General features: G+C 43.6%; 1 protein-coding gene across 10 annotated transcripts in view; it reads left to right on the top strand.

Annotated features, from left to right (window-relative positions):
• Positions 1–15739, top strand: part of Foxp1 (forkhead box P1) — a 622100-nt gene that overhangs the window by 383618 nt on the left and 222743 nt on the right. For all 10 annotated transcript variants that reach the window (XM_050149366.1, XM_050149370.1, XM_050149375.1 and 7 more), the window contains one exon: positions 61–251. In XM_050149366.1, coding sequence (XP_050005323.1) covers positions 72–251 — 180 coding nt within the window. In that variant the 5' untranslated portion in view covers positions 61–71. The remainder of the gene's footprint in view (positions 1–60; positions 252–15739) is intronic.

Below are 15739 nucleotides of genomic sequence, written 5' to 3'. Positions count from 1 at the left end.
CTCTCTCTCCTTTACCTCCCTCCCCCCCCCCACCCCTTTTTCTGAAAATCCTCCTCTCAGGTTTTTGAGTCATGATGCAAGAATCTGGGTCTGAGGCAAAAAGTAACGGATCAGCCATCCAGAACGGGTCCAGCGGTGGCAACCACTTGCTAGAGTGTGGGGCTCTTCGTGACACTCGGTCCAACGGGGAGGCGCCAGCGGTGGACCTGGGCGCAGCCGACCTTGCCCACGTCCAGCAGCAGCAACAGCAGGTACCTGCCTGGGAGCTGGAGTTGTGAGTGATGTGAAGCCACTGGCCATGTTGTAGGCACATGCGTCTGGTGCATCCGTCTGCCAGAAGGCAGCAGCATAGTCTCAGGGGTCCTCCTGGCTGAGATTAATTTTGAAAGCCTTGGGAGCTGCAAGCGTCTTTCTGGACAGTGGCTGTTAGACTTAAAGTTGAATGGACCTTGAGCCCCCAACATGTCACCTAAGCTTTTATTATTCAATTAAAACGGCTCTCTGAGGGAAAAATGGTTGTTGATGCTTGAGATAAATAGTTGACCAGTATAACAGTAGTTAAATAAAAACAGGTTCACCCCTCTTTCAGCCTTTTCAGAACCTTATGAAGAGATAAAATCAGAGCTAAAAGATGAAAGAAATAAAGATATATGGGGGGGTTAGTCAAAGAAAATAGAGACAAATAGAAATATAGGTAAACATGTTTAAATAACAGGCCCATGTTTATAAGACGGACACCAGTTTGGGACATTCCTTCCTCCTACCTCTAGGAACTAGGGTGTATGTGTTTGTGGATGTTTCTTGGAGTCTGACAGCGGATGGTGTTGGCTAAGATCTCAGTGGTGTTTTAACTGATCTGTCTGGGCCTCTTCAACATGCCCCTTGCTTGAGACATTCCCATTCCTTCCCTGCCCTTCCCAGGGTGGAAGCGGGTCCTTGGGAGTAACTGTTGAAATATTTCCCGGTGGTACAGGTGACCTAAGACATGGTATTGTGTTGCTAAAAATTCAAATGTAAATAGCATTTCCTTGAAGACTGGATTGGGTTTCCCACCCGTGGGATCAGGAAATATTACGAGTTTTTCTACTGATAACAGGGCAGGTTTTGTCCTTGATCCATTTGTCTTGTAGCTGTGGTACCATTTGCAATCAGGTATTTAAGAGGAAAAAAAAAAGGAATGAAATGTCTTGGGGAAATTTTTTAACTTTTCCATAGAGAATTGTTAGGAAATGCCATAAGAAAAAAGGACAGACCTTTCAAACTACTTTATTAAAACTGGAATCAAATTCTTAGGGCTGGAGCCATGGTTAGAGTCTTTGTTGTCTTTTCTTTCTGGGACAGGTTCTCACTTAGCTGAGGCCTCTGGCTTTGAAATTGCCCTGTAGCCCAAATTGGCCATAAACTCCAGATCCTCTTGCCTCCACCTTCCAAATAGTTGAATTGCAGACATGTGTTAAAATATGAACAGCCGGGCAGTGATGGCGCACACCTTCAATCCCAGCACTTGGGAAGTAGAGGCAGGTGGATGGATCTCTGTGAGATCGAGGCCAGCCTGGTCTATAAGAACTAGTTCTAGGACAGCTAGAACTGTTACATAGAGAAACTCTGTCTCAAAGAAATCAATCAATCAATAAAAATATAAACACTCAGTGGACCGTGAGCCTGTTCGATATCGGTGGATGCAGCGTGAAACCATTTGGTCAGTTTGGGGAAAGTCCTAGAAAAAAAAAGGGAAATTGGCAGATAAGCCAGGTCAGTTCAGGGGATTTGGAATTGTGACGTGATTTCTTTTCTTGTCACTCCAACTATTTCTGCCCCCAGCATAGGGATCCTCAAAGCTAGAATTTAGACCACCTGGGTTGTGTTAATTCTGTGTATCAGTTACTACACAGTGGCTGACTTCTAACCAGGGAGCTTGTCTGCCGAACCCAGCAATAAATGGCAGGAAAGCATTTGCAGGGATGGTCATTCTGTGGTATCCTCATCTATGTGTGGTGAATACCATCTTCTGTGCCATGACAAGACCGAGGTAAGATCAGTCATTGCTTCATGAGGTAGCTGAGATGGGGGCTGATGCAATGGGCACCCTGAATCATTTGTACTTGGATTACATTAGTTTAGTCAGTGGGAGAGTAACTTTGTTTGAATTTTACCTGAAGGACTGACAAATGTTCAGAATAGTAAAGTATTTTACCAAGGAGCGAGCGAGTAAAAACTGCTTGCCACCAAGCTTGAGGAACTGAGTTTCCTTCCCAGCACCCACATGGCAAGAGAAGAACAAGCCTTCACAAATCCTCCCTCACTCTCTTACACACAAATGCAATAAAAAAAAAAGTTTAAGCAAAAAACAGAAGAGTATTTAGCCAACCATGAAAATTTACATGTTTAACACACTTACCACACACAGCCGCCCTGCTACAGAACAGGAGCAGCGGTGACACCTGAGTGACACAGGAGAATGTTCTGGAAGCATATTTCAGTTGCATTTATTTAAAAATAATGAGTCACTAGTCAGTCACCTGGGCGGGAGCTTTTCTGGAGAATGTGTTGTTAAATGGTCATTCATGCCGTTTTCAAGTACTTGGTTTTTGATTCCACTTTGAAACTTGAAAATAAATATTTCACGGCAATTTTCTGTCTATTTGTCACTGATATGTTTGAGGAAGAAAGGCATCCGTCGGGTCTAGGATTGTGGCTAAAGCCCCACTTATTGTGGTTGGCAAGCCTTTTTAGGCCTTATTTTAAAACATCCACAGCTGCTTTGACTCCCTGTGTAAGAGAAGTCTCTAAACAGGTTGGTGGGGGAAGTGGTGAGGTGACAGAAGAAAAACTACAGGCTCCCAAAGGGTCCAGGGGCCCAAAGCTCCCCACATTCTCTGGCGTCCAGAAAGCAGCAGCAATTCAGCTGTGCGGAGAGATGGTTGCACTGGTGGATCTGCGTGGTTTTCGTCATTTTTCTTCTGCAGGTCTCTACTCAAAGTGAGAATGCAAGCACTGAGAAAATCGTAGCCATGCTGAATTCATTACTGCGGTAGTCACACAAAACCACGGATAAAATTTCAATATCTGCAGGCCACAGTTGAGTAAACAGTTGCACTGAAATTTAATTCCTGTTGACTTTTTCCCCATCCCTCGCCAGGGGCACATTCTGATTCCATAGTACAAAGACAACAGGGGTTCCAGCTTTGATTAATGTAGGACAGTGGAAGAGAGTGGAAGAGAGTCAGAACTGTAAAATATGTCAGAAGTCCACAGAACACAAAGATCTGGCTTCAAGCTGCCTGGCGTAAAAACGAGTTAATTACACTGTGAGTTACACAGAATGGTTCAGAATATTCTATGGCACCAGAGCCTTTGGTGTTATTCAGCGGGATTGGGCGTGGGTGCTATTTGCTGTGGGGGGGGGGGTGGGGGCGGGTGCCGAATGAGCCCTGTGTTGGGCTCCTTCTTGCCAGTCATGTCTACAAATGACAGCAAGTGCCCTCTTCAGAAGCTTCCGTGCTCACAAAGAACCACTTACCATAGTGATTCCATGGGTTGCCTGAGTTGAGTCTCAAACAGAATTTGTTTTAAAGAATTATCTAGTTGACAGCCTGAAGAAATGGGAGGTCTTTGCTTTCCTATCCTCTCTTGAAAAATCAGGATGTCTGGCAACCTTGGGCGAGCGTCCCACAAGGGCAGCAACTGTTGGGAGATGAATCGCTGCTGAAGTCAGGCAGCCCTGTAGTCTTGAGGTTCACCATGGTTCCACCCAGCGGAGTACTGCCCCTGCCCTCTAGGCAGAGCAGCAAGGGATGCTGGTCTGGGAGATGTATCATCCTTCGGAAGTTACCAGCCAAGGAGAGGTGCGGCCATTAGTTAGAGGAGCCCACCCACACGAGTGCCTTGTCTTCCCTCCTCAAAACAAAGCGTATTGTCTCGATAATGTTTCAGCTCTATTTATATCCAGGCTCTGGAATTATTACAATGGTTTTCTAATAATGTAATTTGATAGCATTTCTGAGCATTCTCTTGCAGGCCTTGAGTAGTTCTTTACCCTACACCATGACTGCTTTTTACTTCCTATTACGCCTGCCTCCATTTCTGTGTCTCTGAGCTCTGAGTTGACTCCATTATGAAATGCAGCAACAGATACTATTATTGATTGTTAATGTTTTTTTTTCTCTCCCTCCTTAAAGGAAGGATTTTAAAATGTCCAGAGCAATTTTATAAACTGTGTGGATTAATGCATTTGAAAAGTCTTGAATTTTTTAAAGCAGGATTTTATTTCCATATTGCTGCAAATGAGAGCTTTTTCAGATAAGCATATTACATAGAACATAATGTTTAGAAGTTTCTCCATATACAGCATATGCTGGCAGGTCAATTAACAGAATGCATACCAGAAAATGTTTATTCAATAAAGATGAATAGCTGTTAAATAAAACAGCTATTCTTGACAACATCCCTTTTTTTAATGATGGGTGCTTTCTTTGGGAAGGGGTAAATTTTTTTGGTACCACCTGGCATTTTTATTGTGTGCAAATCCGCAAAAGGAGAGCGTTCGTGGCTGTGGTTTTGAGGTACGGCTATCATTGTCTATAAGGAGAACAGTTTCTAAAGAGTGGGTGAGAAGGCACTTAAAAAGATATGCTGCCCTTGTGATTTGTTCCTTAAGGCGTATAAGTAAATAAAGGGCTTTTTTTTTTTTTGTAGCTTCTCTGATATTTGGTTTAAAATGTTACTTTTGGTCGAAAGAAAGAGTATGTTTCAAGTTAACAAATGTAAACAAAGAGCAAAAAGAAATGTTCAGTGACCAGCAAGGAGGTAAGGGAGGGAGAAAGTATAGGGAGGCCTCTTAGAATTGTCCAGGGTGGGAAGTAGAGGGTGGCCTTGGGAAGAGAGGGAGAGCAGGCACTGATGCTTACACCAGACCTTGAAAGCTCATGACCAGGACCAGCTCTTTAGGGCATGGGCAAAGAATGTGCTGGCATAAATTCAAAGAGGGTTTAGAAAATGGTAAAGATCAGAAGAATCTAGGAGATCGTAGATGCTTACACAATGGGATTAACAGTTGTCTCCTTGTATGCATGGTTCTACTAATGGATTCAACTGTGGCTCTAAAGTTTAGGAGGAAAATTGTGTCTGAACTGAACATGTTCATATTTTCTTGTCCTTGGTCCCTAAGCACTACGGCGACAACTACTTATTCAACTTTTACCTCGTGTTGGTTACTGGAAGTGATATAGAGATGCCTTTAAAGTATCTGACTAAGAAGACGGTGCCTAGCTTCCATGCAAATACATCTTACTGTCATTCCAGAGGGCTGGACCATCCATAGAGTTGGGGTTACTGATGAGAAGGAATTCCTAGAAAAAGCAATTTGAAGAAGAGAGACTTTATTATGGCTCACAATTTGAGGGTGGAGTCCATCCTGGCAGGAAAGTTGTGGTGACAGAAGTGTGAGGCAGTTGGCAGCCAGGAAGCAGAGAGAGAGATGAAGGCTGGTGTTCAGCTTGTTTTCTCCTGTTTATTCAGTCCAGAACACCAGCCCATGTTAGAGTATCACCCACATTTGATTCTTCCCACAATGAGTAATCTAAATACCTTCCCAGTCCCACCCAGGCATTTGTCTCCTCATTGATTTTATGTCCTATTGAGTTAACAATTAGTATTAACTGTTGCAGTATCCATAGACACCAAGAGGATGACTTGCAAAGTATCAAAGGGTCCATGCTATAAGGAAAGGTTAGAGGATTTTGTTTTTAGAAGAAAAAGAAGTACATAAAATTTTCCTCTTCATTTTCAAAATGGTGGTATGAAATTCCTCACTGGTCTTTGGGACCAATGGGAGAGAGGGAGGGAGAAGAGGGAGGGAGGGAGAGAGGGAAAGACAGAGAGAGAGACAGAGAGAGGAAGGCTGGATGCTTTATGTGAAAAGCACTCACCTTGGTTTCTCAGGCATGCCCACCTCCCTTAGGGGACTTGGCATTAGTTCTTGCTTTGTACAAAGTGCCCCGATAAAGTGGGTCCAGCCATGGGTATGAGACCGAGGGACCAGGCTAGGTGAGCTCTATCATCCCACTCCTTTTCCACTCACGTCCCCTGTCCCATTGCAGCTCTTTTGATGCTGTTGGTAGGAAGAAGTGATGATCATCAGTGTCCTAGAAGGGAACCTGCTAGGAAGGTGGTGCAGAGAAGTGCTATTCATATAGAGTGCCCTGCTGGGACCTAGTGCAGTTCAGAAGCTAGCATGTTCCTTAGCCAGTAGGTGAAAACCCAGCCCTAATTCTAAAGGAATTGCTCTATTGAGATGCACTTTTATCAGACACTTTGCAGAGGTCAAATTTTACCTCCCCCCCCCCAAAAAAAAAAAAGATTTAGAAAAACTATTCGGCAGAAATCAGTAATATCAATGTTAGTGAGTCCTAAGAAACAAATTGAAGCAAAGCAGAGACAGAAGTTTAGATAAATTCTGGTAAGTAAAGAAAAACCAGCCACAACAAAAACAACTCCCCTACACACTTTCCTTAATTCCTCTGGTGCCTATTTCTGGAAAAAAAAAAAGCATGTTTCACCCTGAATGCTAAATTTAGCTCTCTCGTCTCTGTTAGTTTAGTCCTGCCTGCCATCAAAATATTGTCTTCAAAGATTTATGTAACTTGTGAGCCTTATTTGAAATTCTTTCAAGTAGTGATTGCTGAAGAGTTGTGTGTCATTAATCTCTCCACTAGAAATTAAAATGGCATGGGAGGCCAAAGTGGGGAGGGGCACCCTCTATGTGAGAGAGCATGGGAACAGAACCCCAGACCACATGTCTTATTATGAATGACATGTTCTCTCTTAAACTCAAGAGACAGTTTTGTTGTGGTGAGATGGTAACCTTAAGTCCTGATCTGATAATGTTGACAATTAATAATAATAACAACAACAACAACAACAACAACAACAGCAGCAATAGCCCTTCTAGCTTGTCTAATCAAAAGTCTCTCATTTTGAACTCTGGGGAGATAGGGCTTCAGTCATAACCTTTTGACAGATTAGCACAGTGGTTGCTCAGCCAGTACTAGCAGGCTCCTCTCTGTCCGCTGAGGCCCGGGACCCACACCACTGTTGAGTCCCTGCCTGTGGAGTCTAATATACCTGGAGGGGGTACATCGATTACTGATAAAAAAGGGTCTCCATGAGACTGACTGCTTTTGTGACAAATAAGAATGGCCATATATATGCAAGTGGTCCTCAGAAAAGGAAGTTGATGGAGAGGTCTGAACTTCCTGCTCTAAACTTTCTTTTCATTGCATTGACTTTGAACTCAAACCTATTGTGATTGTGACGTGTCATAACACTGCTGAGACCCTTGGCCAAACACTGTTTGATTTGCTTCACAGAAATAGAAGCTGTGTTGGATTCTTTTCCCCCTTGTCCTGAGAAAATACGCTAAGGTCACCATCCTTGACTGTCTGCTCTGCAGCTTTGTTACACGTGAGCCAGTACACGTGCTGTCCTGTGTAGCCAGGACAAGTGTGTGTGTCCGCGCTTTGTCACCGTCGTCAGACGCCTGACAGAAACCGTGTAGGACAGACGGAAAAGATGATCTTATCTCACAGTTTCCAAGATTTCTATTCAGAGTCCTTGGCTCAATTGTGTCTGCTTATGGTGGGACAGAGCATCACCGTGATGGGCGCATCTGGCAGAGCCACTGGCCCCACAGTGATCAGGAGTCAGAGACGGACAAGATTTTTCTGACATGACCACAGTGACCTTTACCTAGGCCCTACATCCTAATGTTTCTAAGAACTCCTGTAACTGTGTCACTAGATGAGGGGCCAAGCCTTCAGAATAGGGTCCTTTTGGTTTTTCTTGACTAATATAAGATGGAGCATCAAGAAATCCCCAAATCCCCATATTTCTGGGTCTAAAACTAAAGCCAGATTTGATTCCTCCACCACCACCACAAAAAAAAAAAAAATTCAGTTTGGAGACCATTTGGGGTTTTTCTTTTCTTTTTTCTTTTCTCTTTTCTTTTCTTTTCTTTTCTTCTCTTTCTCTTTCTCCTTCTCCTTTTCCTTCTCCTTCTCCTTTTTTTAAAGTAAGAATGTTCAGTCAGTAAATCTGAGTAGATATTTTAAAGTAAAACTTTCCAAATTCTGGCCCATTTCTGACCCCAAGTATTTCATACAAGAGTTGCCCACCCTGTATTAATCATCTCTCCACTTTGGCCTTCAGAACTTAGTTTGTTCATTCATTTATGTGATTTTTATTCAAGTCTTCATTGCCCACTCCTGTGGTGAAGGCAATGTAGAGACCAGATTGATGTGTGTGTACTGGCAAACAAGGGCAAAAGCTGAGTGTATGAAGTCCAGAGGGAAGCTGAGGCAGCAGAAGAGGCTGCTGGGAAGGCGGAAGGCATGTGCTTTTGCACCTGTGTTGGCCTGGCTTCCTACTCCAGTGGATACTCTAAGGAGAGGCCCAGCTAGAAGAAAAGGAATCCCTGGGAGATTAGTAGCCATTAATCAAGCATTTTAATAAAGGGCCACTAACCTTGGACTTGTTTGATAGGGGGACTCATCATGGCTCCCCCCACCTTTCCTTCCTGCACCCATGTGCACAAAACCTTTAACATCTTCTAAGTTCCACCAGGGAGGGACTGTCCTTCTCCTTCTCTGACATGTTCTAGCACAAGGCCTAGTGATGACATTCCAGACTCCCTTCTCAGGTGATTCTCCGTTGTGCCAAGGTGACCATCAGGAGCACCCGTCACGCTTTCTTACCTGGGTTTGGTGCACATGCCCACAGTCACTTGTGTCTGGGGTTGAGAGTCATCCTCAGCTACACACACAGCAAGTGGATTTCAGCCCCAGGACAGCCTGGGTTACTTGAGATTTTGTCCACAAGAGAGAGGGGGGGGAAAGCCCTCGTATACACTGAAAGTCACTACAGTGGTTATGGCTGTTTATTCTGATTAATATTATCAAGTACGTTGCCTTTAGCCTTGGCCTGTTATAGAATCTCTTTCAAAAGTCACATGGGGAATGCTGATAAAACGGCTGTGTTCCTATTGATCATGGAGTGGGCTTATCTGTCTTAGAGAACAAAACTAACTAAGCTGAGTCTGTGATAAAGTCTTTGTTCCATATTGACACAAGCTCCTTAGAATGAAATTGTTTTTGAAGTGGTGAGGGGGTTGGGGGAGGAGCACATAGTGTGTATCTTTTGCTGGAAACATACAAAGTGTAATTATTAAACAGCTGGCGCTGTTGGTAGCCCATCCAGGAGCTGAAGATCACACTGTCCAGGGGTGGGGTTCTCCGTACAGCACTGAAGTAGAAGAGGTGAGGGAAGGTGGATCCAAGCTGTGTTCTCTCAAATCCTTCTAGATGGCCATTGTGTCTTCTGCAGAGACGGTGTGTGTACCAACGCTGCATGGCGTGGTTGTATTTCTTATTACCTTTCACTTTTCTCTTGCATTTAGCATTTTCTATTGGTGTGTGTGTGTGTGTGTGTGTGTTAGGTTGCAGGCTGAGAGCAGAGCATAGCTTCAGGTATTGTTTTCAGTTCTGTTCTCCTTGGGGTTTTGTTGTTGTTGTTGTTGGTGGTGGTGGTGGATAGATAGGGCCTCTCACTGACTTGGAGCTCCCAGCAAATAGGCTAAGATGAATGACCAAGTCTTGGAGGTCTGTGCTGGAGCCTCTTGGTTACCAGCAAGCTACCACACCAGGCTAGTTTTTTACGTGGTTCCTGGGATTGAGCTTGAGTCCTTATCCTTGGCAAGCAGTTGACGGAGAGGGCTGTCTCCCCAGACCTAGCTTGCTCCTTTTTTGATGGTACTCAAGATAAGTTTAACGTCTCCATGCAAGCTCGTCTTCAGCAAGGTTTCCTAGAGTCCAAGACTTCCGCTGCCATTTCTCTTCCTTCCAACCATGAATCCATTGTCCGTGTCCTGTTGTGGTCCTTGTTGAGCCCTGGAGGAAGGCAAACAGTCAGCCGTTCCCATTGAATGCTCTTCCTACGGTGCTTTGTCTTGCCCTGAACTTCTGTCTCTCCATGGAGGACGAAGGTGACATGATGTCTTAGTCATTCAAATCCAATAACTTTTAATCTGAAGGTTAAGTAGTGAGATATAAACTAAGAGATGATAATATCAATTTTATGTTCACTGAAGGGCACAATATACCTCTTTCTAGGAGAGGGAAAATTGTGCGTAAAATGTCTTTCACTTTTCCATAGCAGAGTCATGTCTCTCACAGCCAAGGAAAGAAAGAGTTTTTTGGAAATTTTTAATAAAATGAGATGTGGCATCATAAAGCAGGGCAAGAGTGGCGTTTCGAGATTATAATTATTATGTATTAATTTTTCAACGCTGCGCGGTGCCGAGTGGCTCCCTTGTAAGGAAGCCTTCCTCTACTGATGCTCATTATCCTCCCTCCGAACTCAGCAACCTTTTGCAAGGTCAAAGGCGGAGAGAGAATGACACAATGCTCATTCTTTCCTGACTATTTTTGGTCCTAATGTGTGTGATAAATAACACCCTGATAATATTGCTTACCTTCTTCTCTCATTTTTGCTCCCTCCTCCTGGTGAGCTCCCCGTTTCGACGCAATAAGCATTCACCATACAGAAGCGCAAAGTGGAAATCCCTCAACCGGGTGGCTTTTTATTCCGATGTTCAGGCCATGAGATTTATATTTGTCTTAGAAATACAAAGTTTTGTACTGCGCGTTATGTATCTATCTCGTGTGTACTTATGTATGGGCCTGCGCTATCATTCATCTATCTGTAAGATGGGGAAGACATCATGCATGAGGTGAGTGTGCGATAGTCATCATTATCATTGTCAAGGTTATGTTCCCTAATGGGGTGATTCATGATTGTGATTGCCAGGGTTGCATTCTGAAAGGAAGCTTCAACCTGCCTCAGCTATTTGTTGTGCAGCTTCTGTGTACAAGGGGCTGCGTTGAGCCTGAAGACCAGAAAAGGAACCCAAGGACGATAGCCCTCAAGCCAGATTCAGCCTAGCATTTCGTACTGCGGAGAGAGTCCTTTGGCGATGTAGCTGCGCCAGTTGTTCACCACTGTGTACAGCTGTCTCCATGCCTACACAGCTGTAGTAGTAATTTTCTCATTAATGTGACAACGTAGCTGTCAGAAACAATTCCAGGATGCAGAGATGAATTTTTGCCTCGCAGTTTGGGAGGGTCCAGTCGATCATGGCGAGAAGTTGCTGCGGTGTCAGGAGCAGGAGGCATCTGGACACCTTGCTGCCACAGGCAGGAAACAGAGATGAACCGCAGTGCCCAGCTCGCTTTCTCCTTCTGATTCAGTCCAGGACCCCAGTTCATTGGATGTTGCTACTCATATTCATGGTGATTTGCCTTCTTAAACAGCCCTGCCCTCGTAGGTACACCTCTACAGGTGTGTTTCCATGGTGATTTTAAACCCCATCAAGTAGACAGTAAAGATTTAACTGTTACAAGAGCCAGCCAAGCTAACCGATTACGGCAGAGGTTATATGCCCCAGAAACCCTAAAATGTACATGGTCTAGCACTTTGCAGAGGCAATAGCCTTCCCCTGAGTTATTGAGTGGAGTGTGTGGCAGAATTCTCTGTTCTTATTTTGTAATCACAGGGTACATGCTCCTTTGCTCATGTGGTATGTGTGTGAGTTCAGGGGAAGGCTGCATACATGCACGCATGATGTTAAACTTGGGCTTGCGGTTTCTAGTGTGATGCAGTGATGTGTGGGTGTATTCACACTTCTGTTCTTTCTTGTTTCCACTCATTTAGCTGATAGTGTCTCACAAATTAAGAAATTGGACATTAGTAATAGTTAAAAAAAAAAAAAGGAAAAACTTCAACCAGCCTGCTGAGGAAACGGAGGTTGGACATACTTGGTGAGTCACTAAGAGAGCAGCTGTTCTCAGCCATGGCTCCCTTGCCTACAGGGTAAGCTTTCTCTTATTTATGGTCTCCCCACTAGACGACACGGAGAAATACTGCCTTCCCTCTCTCCCTGCATTCTAGGAATCCACAGTCCAGTTGCGGCACAATGAAATCTAGAAACACATAGGTGAAACATCAATAGAGATCTTAATGCACACAGAGACAAACTGGAGGAGACATGGATAAGCTAATCAATCGATAGGAGAGTGATGTGGGTCATAAATCCTTGGTGGCCTGGAGAGGAAAAATTAGTATCCACCTTGGTAGGATACTCTTTTAAGACTTTGGTGAAATTAGAAAACAGAAACTGAGCCTGTGAACATCTGCTGACTTATGTTAAGCCATTTAGTGGGAAATAATGGATGGGAGGTATAGGCCGAGCCATATAGCTTAGACTTGCGGCTTGGATATTAAGGTCCGAAGCATTTGTCTTTGACCCTTTTAATTCTGAAATAAGTGAGCTTAGGTTTGTGCCGTGGAGCAACTGGTGGCAGGTGGTGAGCTGAGGCCTTTCCGTGACGGACAATATCACCTGAGTTCACTGGGCTGCTGGACCTGGCTTCTGACTCTCTGTTTACATAGCCCATGGTGCGAGTATGAGATTTCCAGGGATGCGATGGGGCCTGATAAGTCTGGTTGTTTCCTGGGTAAGGTCGATATTTCCTATACTTTAATACCCAATTCTAGCTACTTCCCTCATTCTATAATTAGAATAATTGAAACCCAGTACCTGATTTGATAAGAGCTGTCAGATCTGAAGAGTGTTGCTCAGTGTACTTGTTTATTATCTGACTGTATTTTCCAAGAAGATGGGGTCCGCTTTGGTATTTCTTATCCTTATGAGGCCTTTTTTTTCTCCTTTCTTACATAGTTGATTCTGGTTTTTAAACTTTTCCAATGGTTTGCTGTATTTCACAGTTAATGAAAATGTGTTTATTTCTGTCATATAGACCCTATTATTACTGTTGTCAAACAGGATTGGCTATAGAGTGTGTGTTTATGTGTGTGTGCGTGCATGTGTGCTTGCACATGAATGCATGAATGTGTGCATTCATGGGGATGTATGCATATATATGAATGTGTATGAATGTTTATAAGTTCATAACTTTGCAGTTCTGTAGAGACCCTCCTTATTTACTCCCCAGACATTTTAGCTTGCTAACTGGTTCATACTAGTTAGATTTGTTTGCACAAATATTTCCATACTTTTCTAAATGATTACTTTATGTCGAATCTTTTAGTAACCCATCTCTTACTCAGAGCAGGGCTTTTCTTTTGGCTTTAGATGTTCAAGAGCATGTTCCTGGAATTATTTCTCATGGATCATAAGGCATCAATGCTCACGCGGACTCTGAAGAACACTCGGAAAGGCATGGGGTTGTGTAAAGTCGTGCACACTAAGAGCCAATTCGTATTCATTCTGGTGGCAGCATCAGCTTGTTCTCTCTTGATTCCTCCTCATTGCAGAACCCATATAAGGTCCATGATAAACTCAGCGAGGTTCCTAGACACACAGCACACAACACAGACACTCCTTTATGGTGGGCATGTGAGTTCACGCAGCCCATTCGTGGACAGTTTCACTCTGCCCTCAGGAATCTCACACAGCTACTTTGGTTCAGAGATCCACCACTGCCGACTTTCTTTGCAAAGAACTTTCTCAGTGGTCACGTGATTGTGTTGAAGGCTTCTTAGAACCAACTGCAGATCATCCTTCAGAGTTCTTAAGATCCATGCTAGGCCCAACAACTTGCTTTTTTGGTTTTTTTTTTGTTTTTTTGTTTTTTTTTTTTTTTTTAGCCCATCCTCCACTGCTTAGCGAGAGGGCCATATTAGTGGAAAAACTAGCAGACAGGATCAGACTGTAGGGGGAAGCTTTGGCCCAACTCACAGTCCTTTCTGGATTGACTATTGTGGACATCTGAAAACGTCTCTGCCCCTCAGTTTACACATACATCAAATGGAGATGACATTAATATTTGCCATTCTGAATATATTGTGCAGTGTTGTGCCACTGTCGGCAAGAATTTAACCTGCAAAAATAGTGTGTAAAATACAAAGAATTTAAGCTGTAAGAGTGCTACTTACTGTTGTATTTAAAAGATGAACAATTGAGTATTTCCTAAATATTTAATAAACTGGAGTGATCGTGTGTTTTGGTGTAGAGAAAGGTGCCCTCGACAGCTCTCTTTGGTTTACTTGTAGGATTTTTGTTTGCTTATGAATACTTTTTGCTTTTTTGTATGTCTCAAGGTCTCCATAGCAACATTGACTCTGTAGTAAAAAAGAAAAGATGCTTTAAGTTAAGGCCCATTCACACTGCTACAGGATGCGTGTGACATACATACGGTGATCTCGATTCTGCACAGTGCATTTTTGTCTGAAAAGTAAAATAATTTTAGGAATCTCTCTCATATTTATATCTTCAGCTACCACTTGTCTGCCCACTGGGTGTACTCTCCAGAGCCACCAGTGTTCCGGATGCTTCCACCATGAGACGTGACTAGTGCAGATCATCCCGCTGTGACGAGAGTCAATCCGGAGAGACATGGGCAATAGAGCAGGACTCTTTTGTTCTGGCTTTCTCCACACTTCCCTGCCCCACGTGTCTCCCAGTCCATGTGCACACACCCATCCCATGGCCACAATCACTTGCAGGCACACACTTCCTGGCTGCTTCTCCATTTACTTCTCAGGATGCTTCCCTTTCGGAGCTCGAAGGGCAGGAGGAGCATTTGACTGAAATTCGCTGCTGAAGGTTGAAGCCCCACCTCTCATAGTTCCTGCATGAGAAAAGCTGTCAAGTGTGACCATTTTCTCGTCTGTAAAATGGCACGATACAAATGCATCTTTGTGAAAGAGGCGTGGTGATTCTGCTAAGCAGCACATTGCCCTTGGCCGAACAGTCCACTCTGGAAAGTGGACTCAGCCCTGTATTATCGACCTTGTTGTCATCTGAAGGGCAGGCCAAAGCCATAGCCAACATATTAGGGATTCACCCATTAGTGGGCTGGTATGGACCAAGTTACTTCTCTAGGCTGTTCCATTCTTTAGCCTGTCCCACTCATTTTATATTTAAATGTAATCAGTAGGGTATTGAATTCTTCATGTTGGAGTCTTCCAAGGCTTGCTTCCTATGGATACAGGAAGCTTGTGCTTCATGTCACTGAGATAATGAACGGAAATCAGTGCCCTGTCCCATCTGTCTGTTCATCTCTTCATTTGCACTGACCTCAGTGTGAAGACTGTGGGGAACCAGTCCTTGTAGGCAATTAGTGCCCCAATTTATCGTTTTAGAAAAGAAAACACACACCCTAATCAATATAGAATCTCTATTCCATACCCACTAGCAAGCATCACCGAAGGAGCCCCATGCACAAATGTTTTAAATTTGGAGCCAGAGTTAAAGACACAGTTGGCCTCCAGAATCTGAATTGAATCAGGGTTTTATTTCAGATAAAAATCTTTGGGTCTCATAACTTAAAAAACACAACTTTTACTGGCATTACGCAATTTGCCACGGGTCATTTACCAAAATGTTTGTATATGTAAGCCCAGGTTCTTCTCTTAAAAAAAAAAAAAAAAAGGAAGGGTGGAGGGCAGGGATTGGGTTTTGCTAAAATCCAGGTGGCGTTCCAGTTTATATTTAATTTTAATTGGAAATGAAATACAGGCAAAGGAGGGGGGAAAACCCACCATGTTTTCTTTACTGAGAGTATCCATTGGGGAGAGGAAGGGTGCTGCCAGCCAGATTTTAAGACACAGATTTTTTATTGGCATGTCTATTTTTTTTTCTGGCTGAATTCTTGTGCCTGCATTT

The sequence above is a fragment of the Alexandromys fortis genome, unplaced genomic scaffold, assembly GCF_014885135.2.
Source record: "Alexandromys fortis isolate MF-2015 unplaced genomic scaffold, M_Fortis_MF-2015_v1.1 scaffold_48, whole genome shotgun sequence".
Taxonomy (NCBI): domain Eukaryota; kingdom Metazoa; phylum Chordata; class Mammalia; order Rodentia; family Cricetidae; genus Alexandromys; species Alexandromys fortis.
This window is presented reverse-complemented; position numbering and strand designations above follow the sequence as displayed.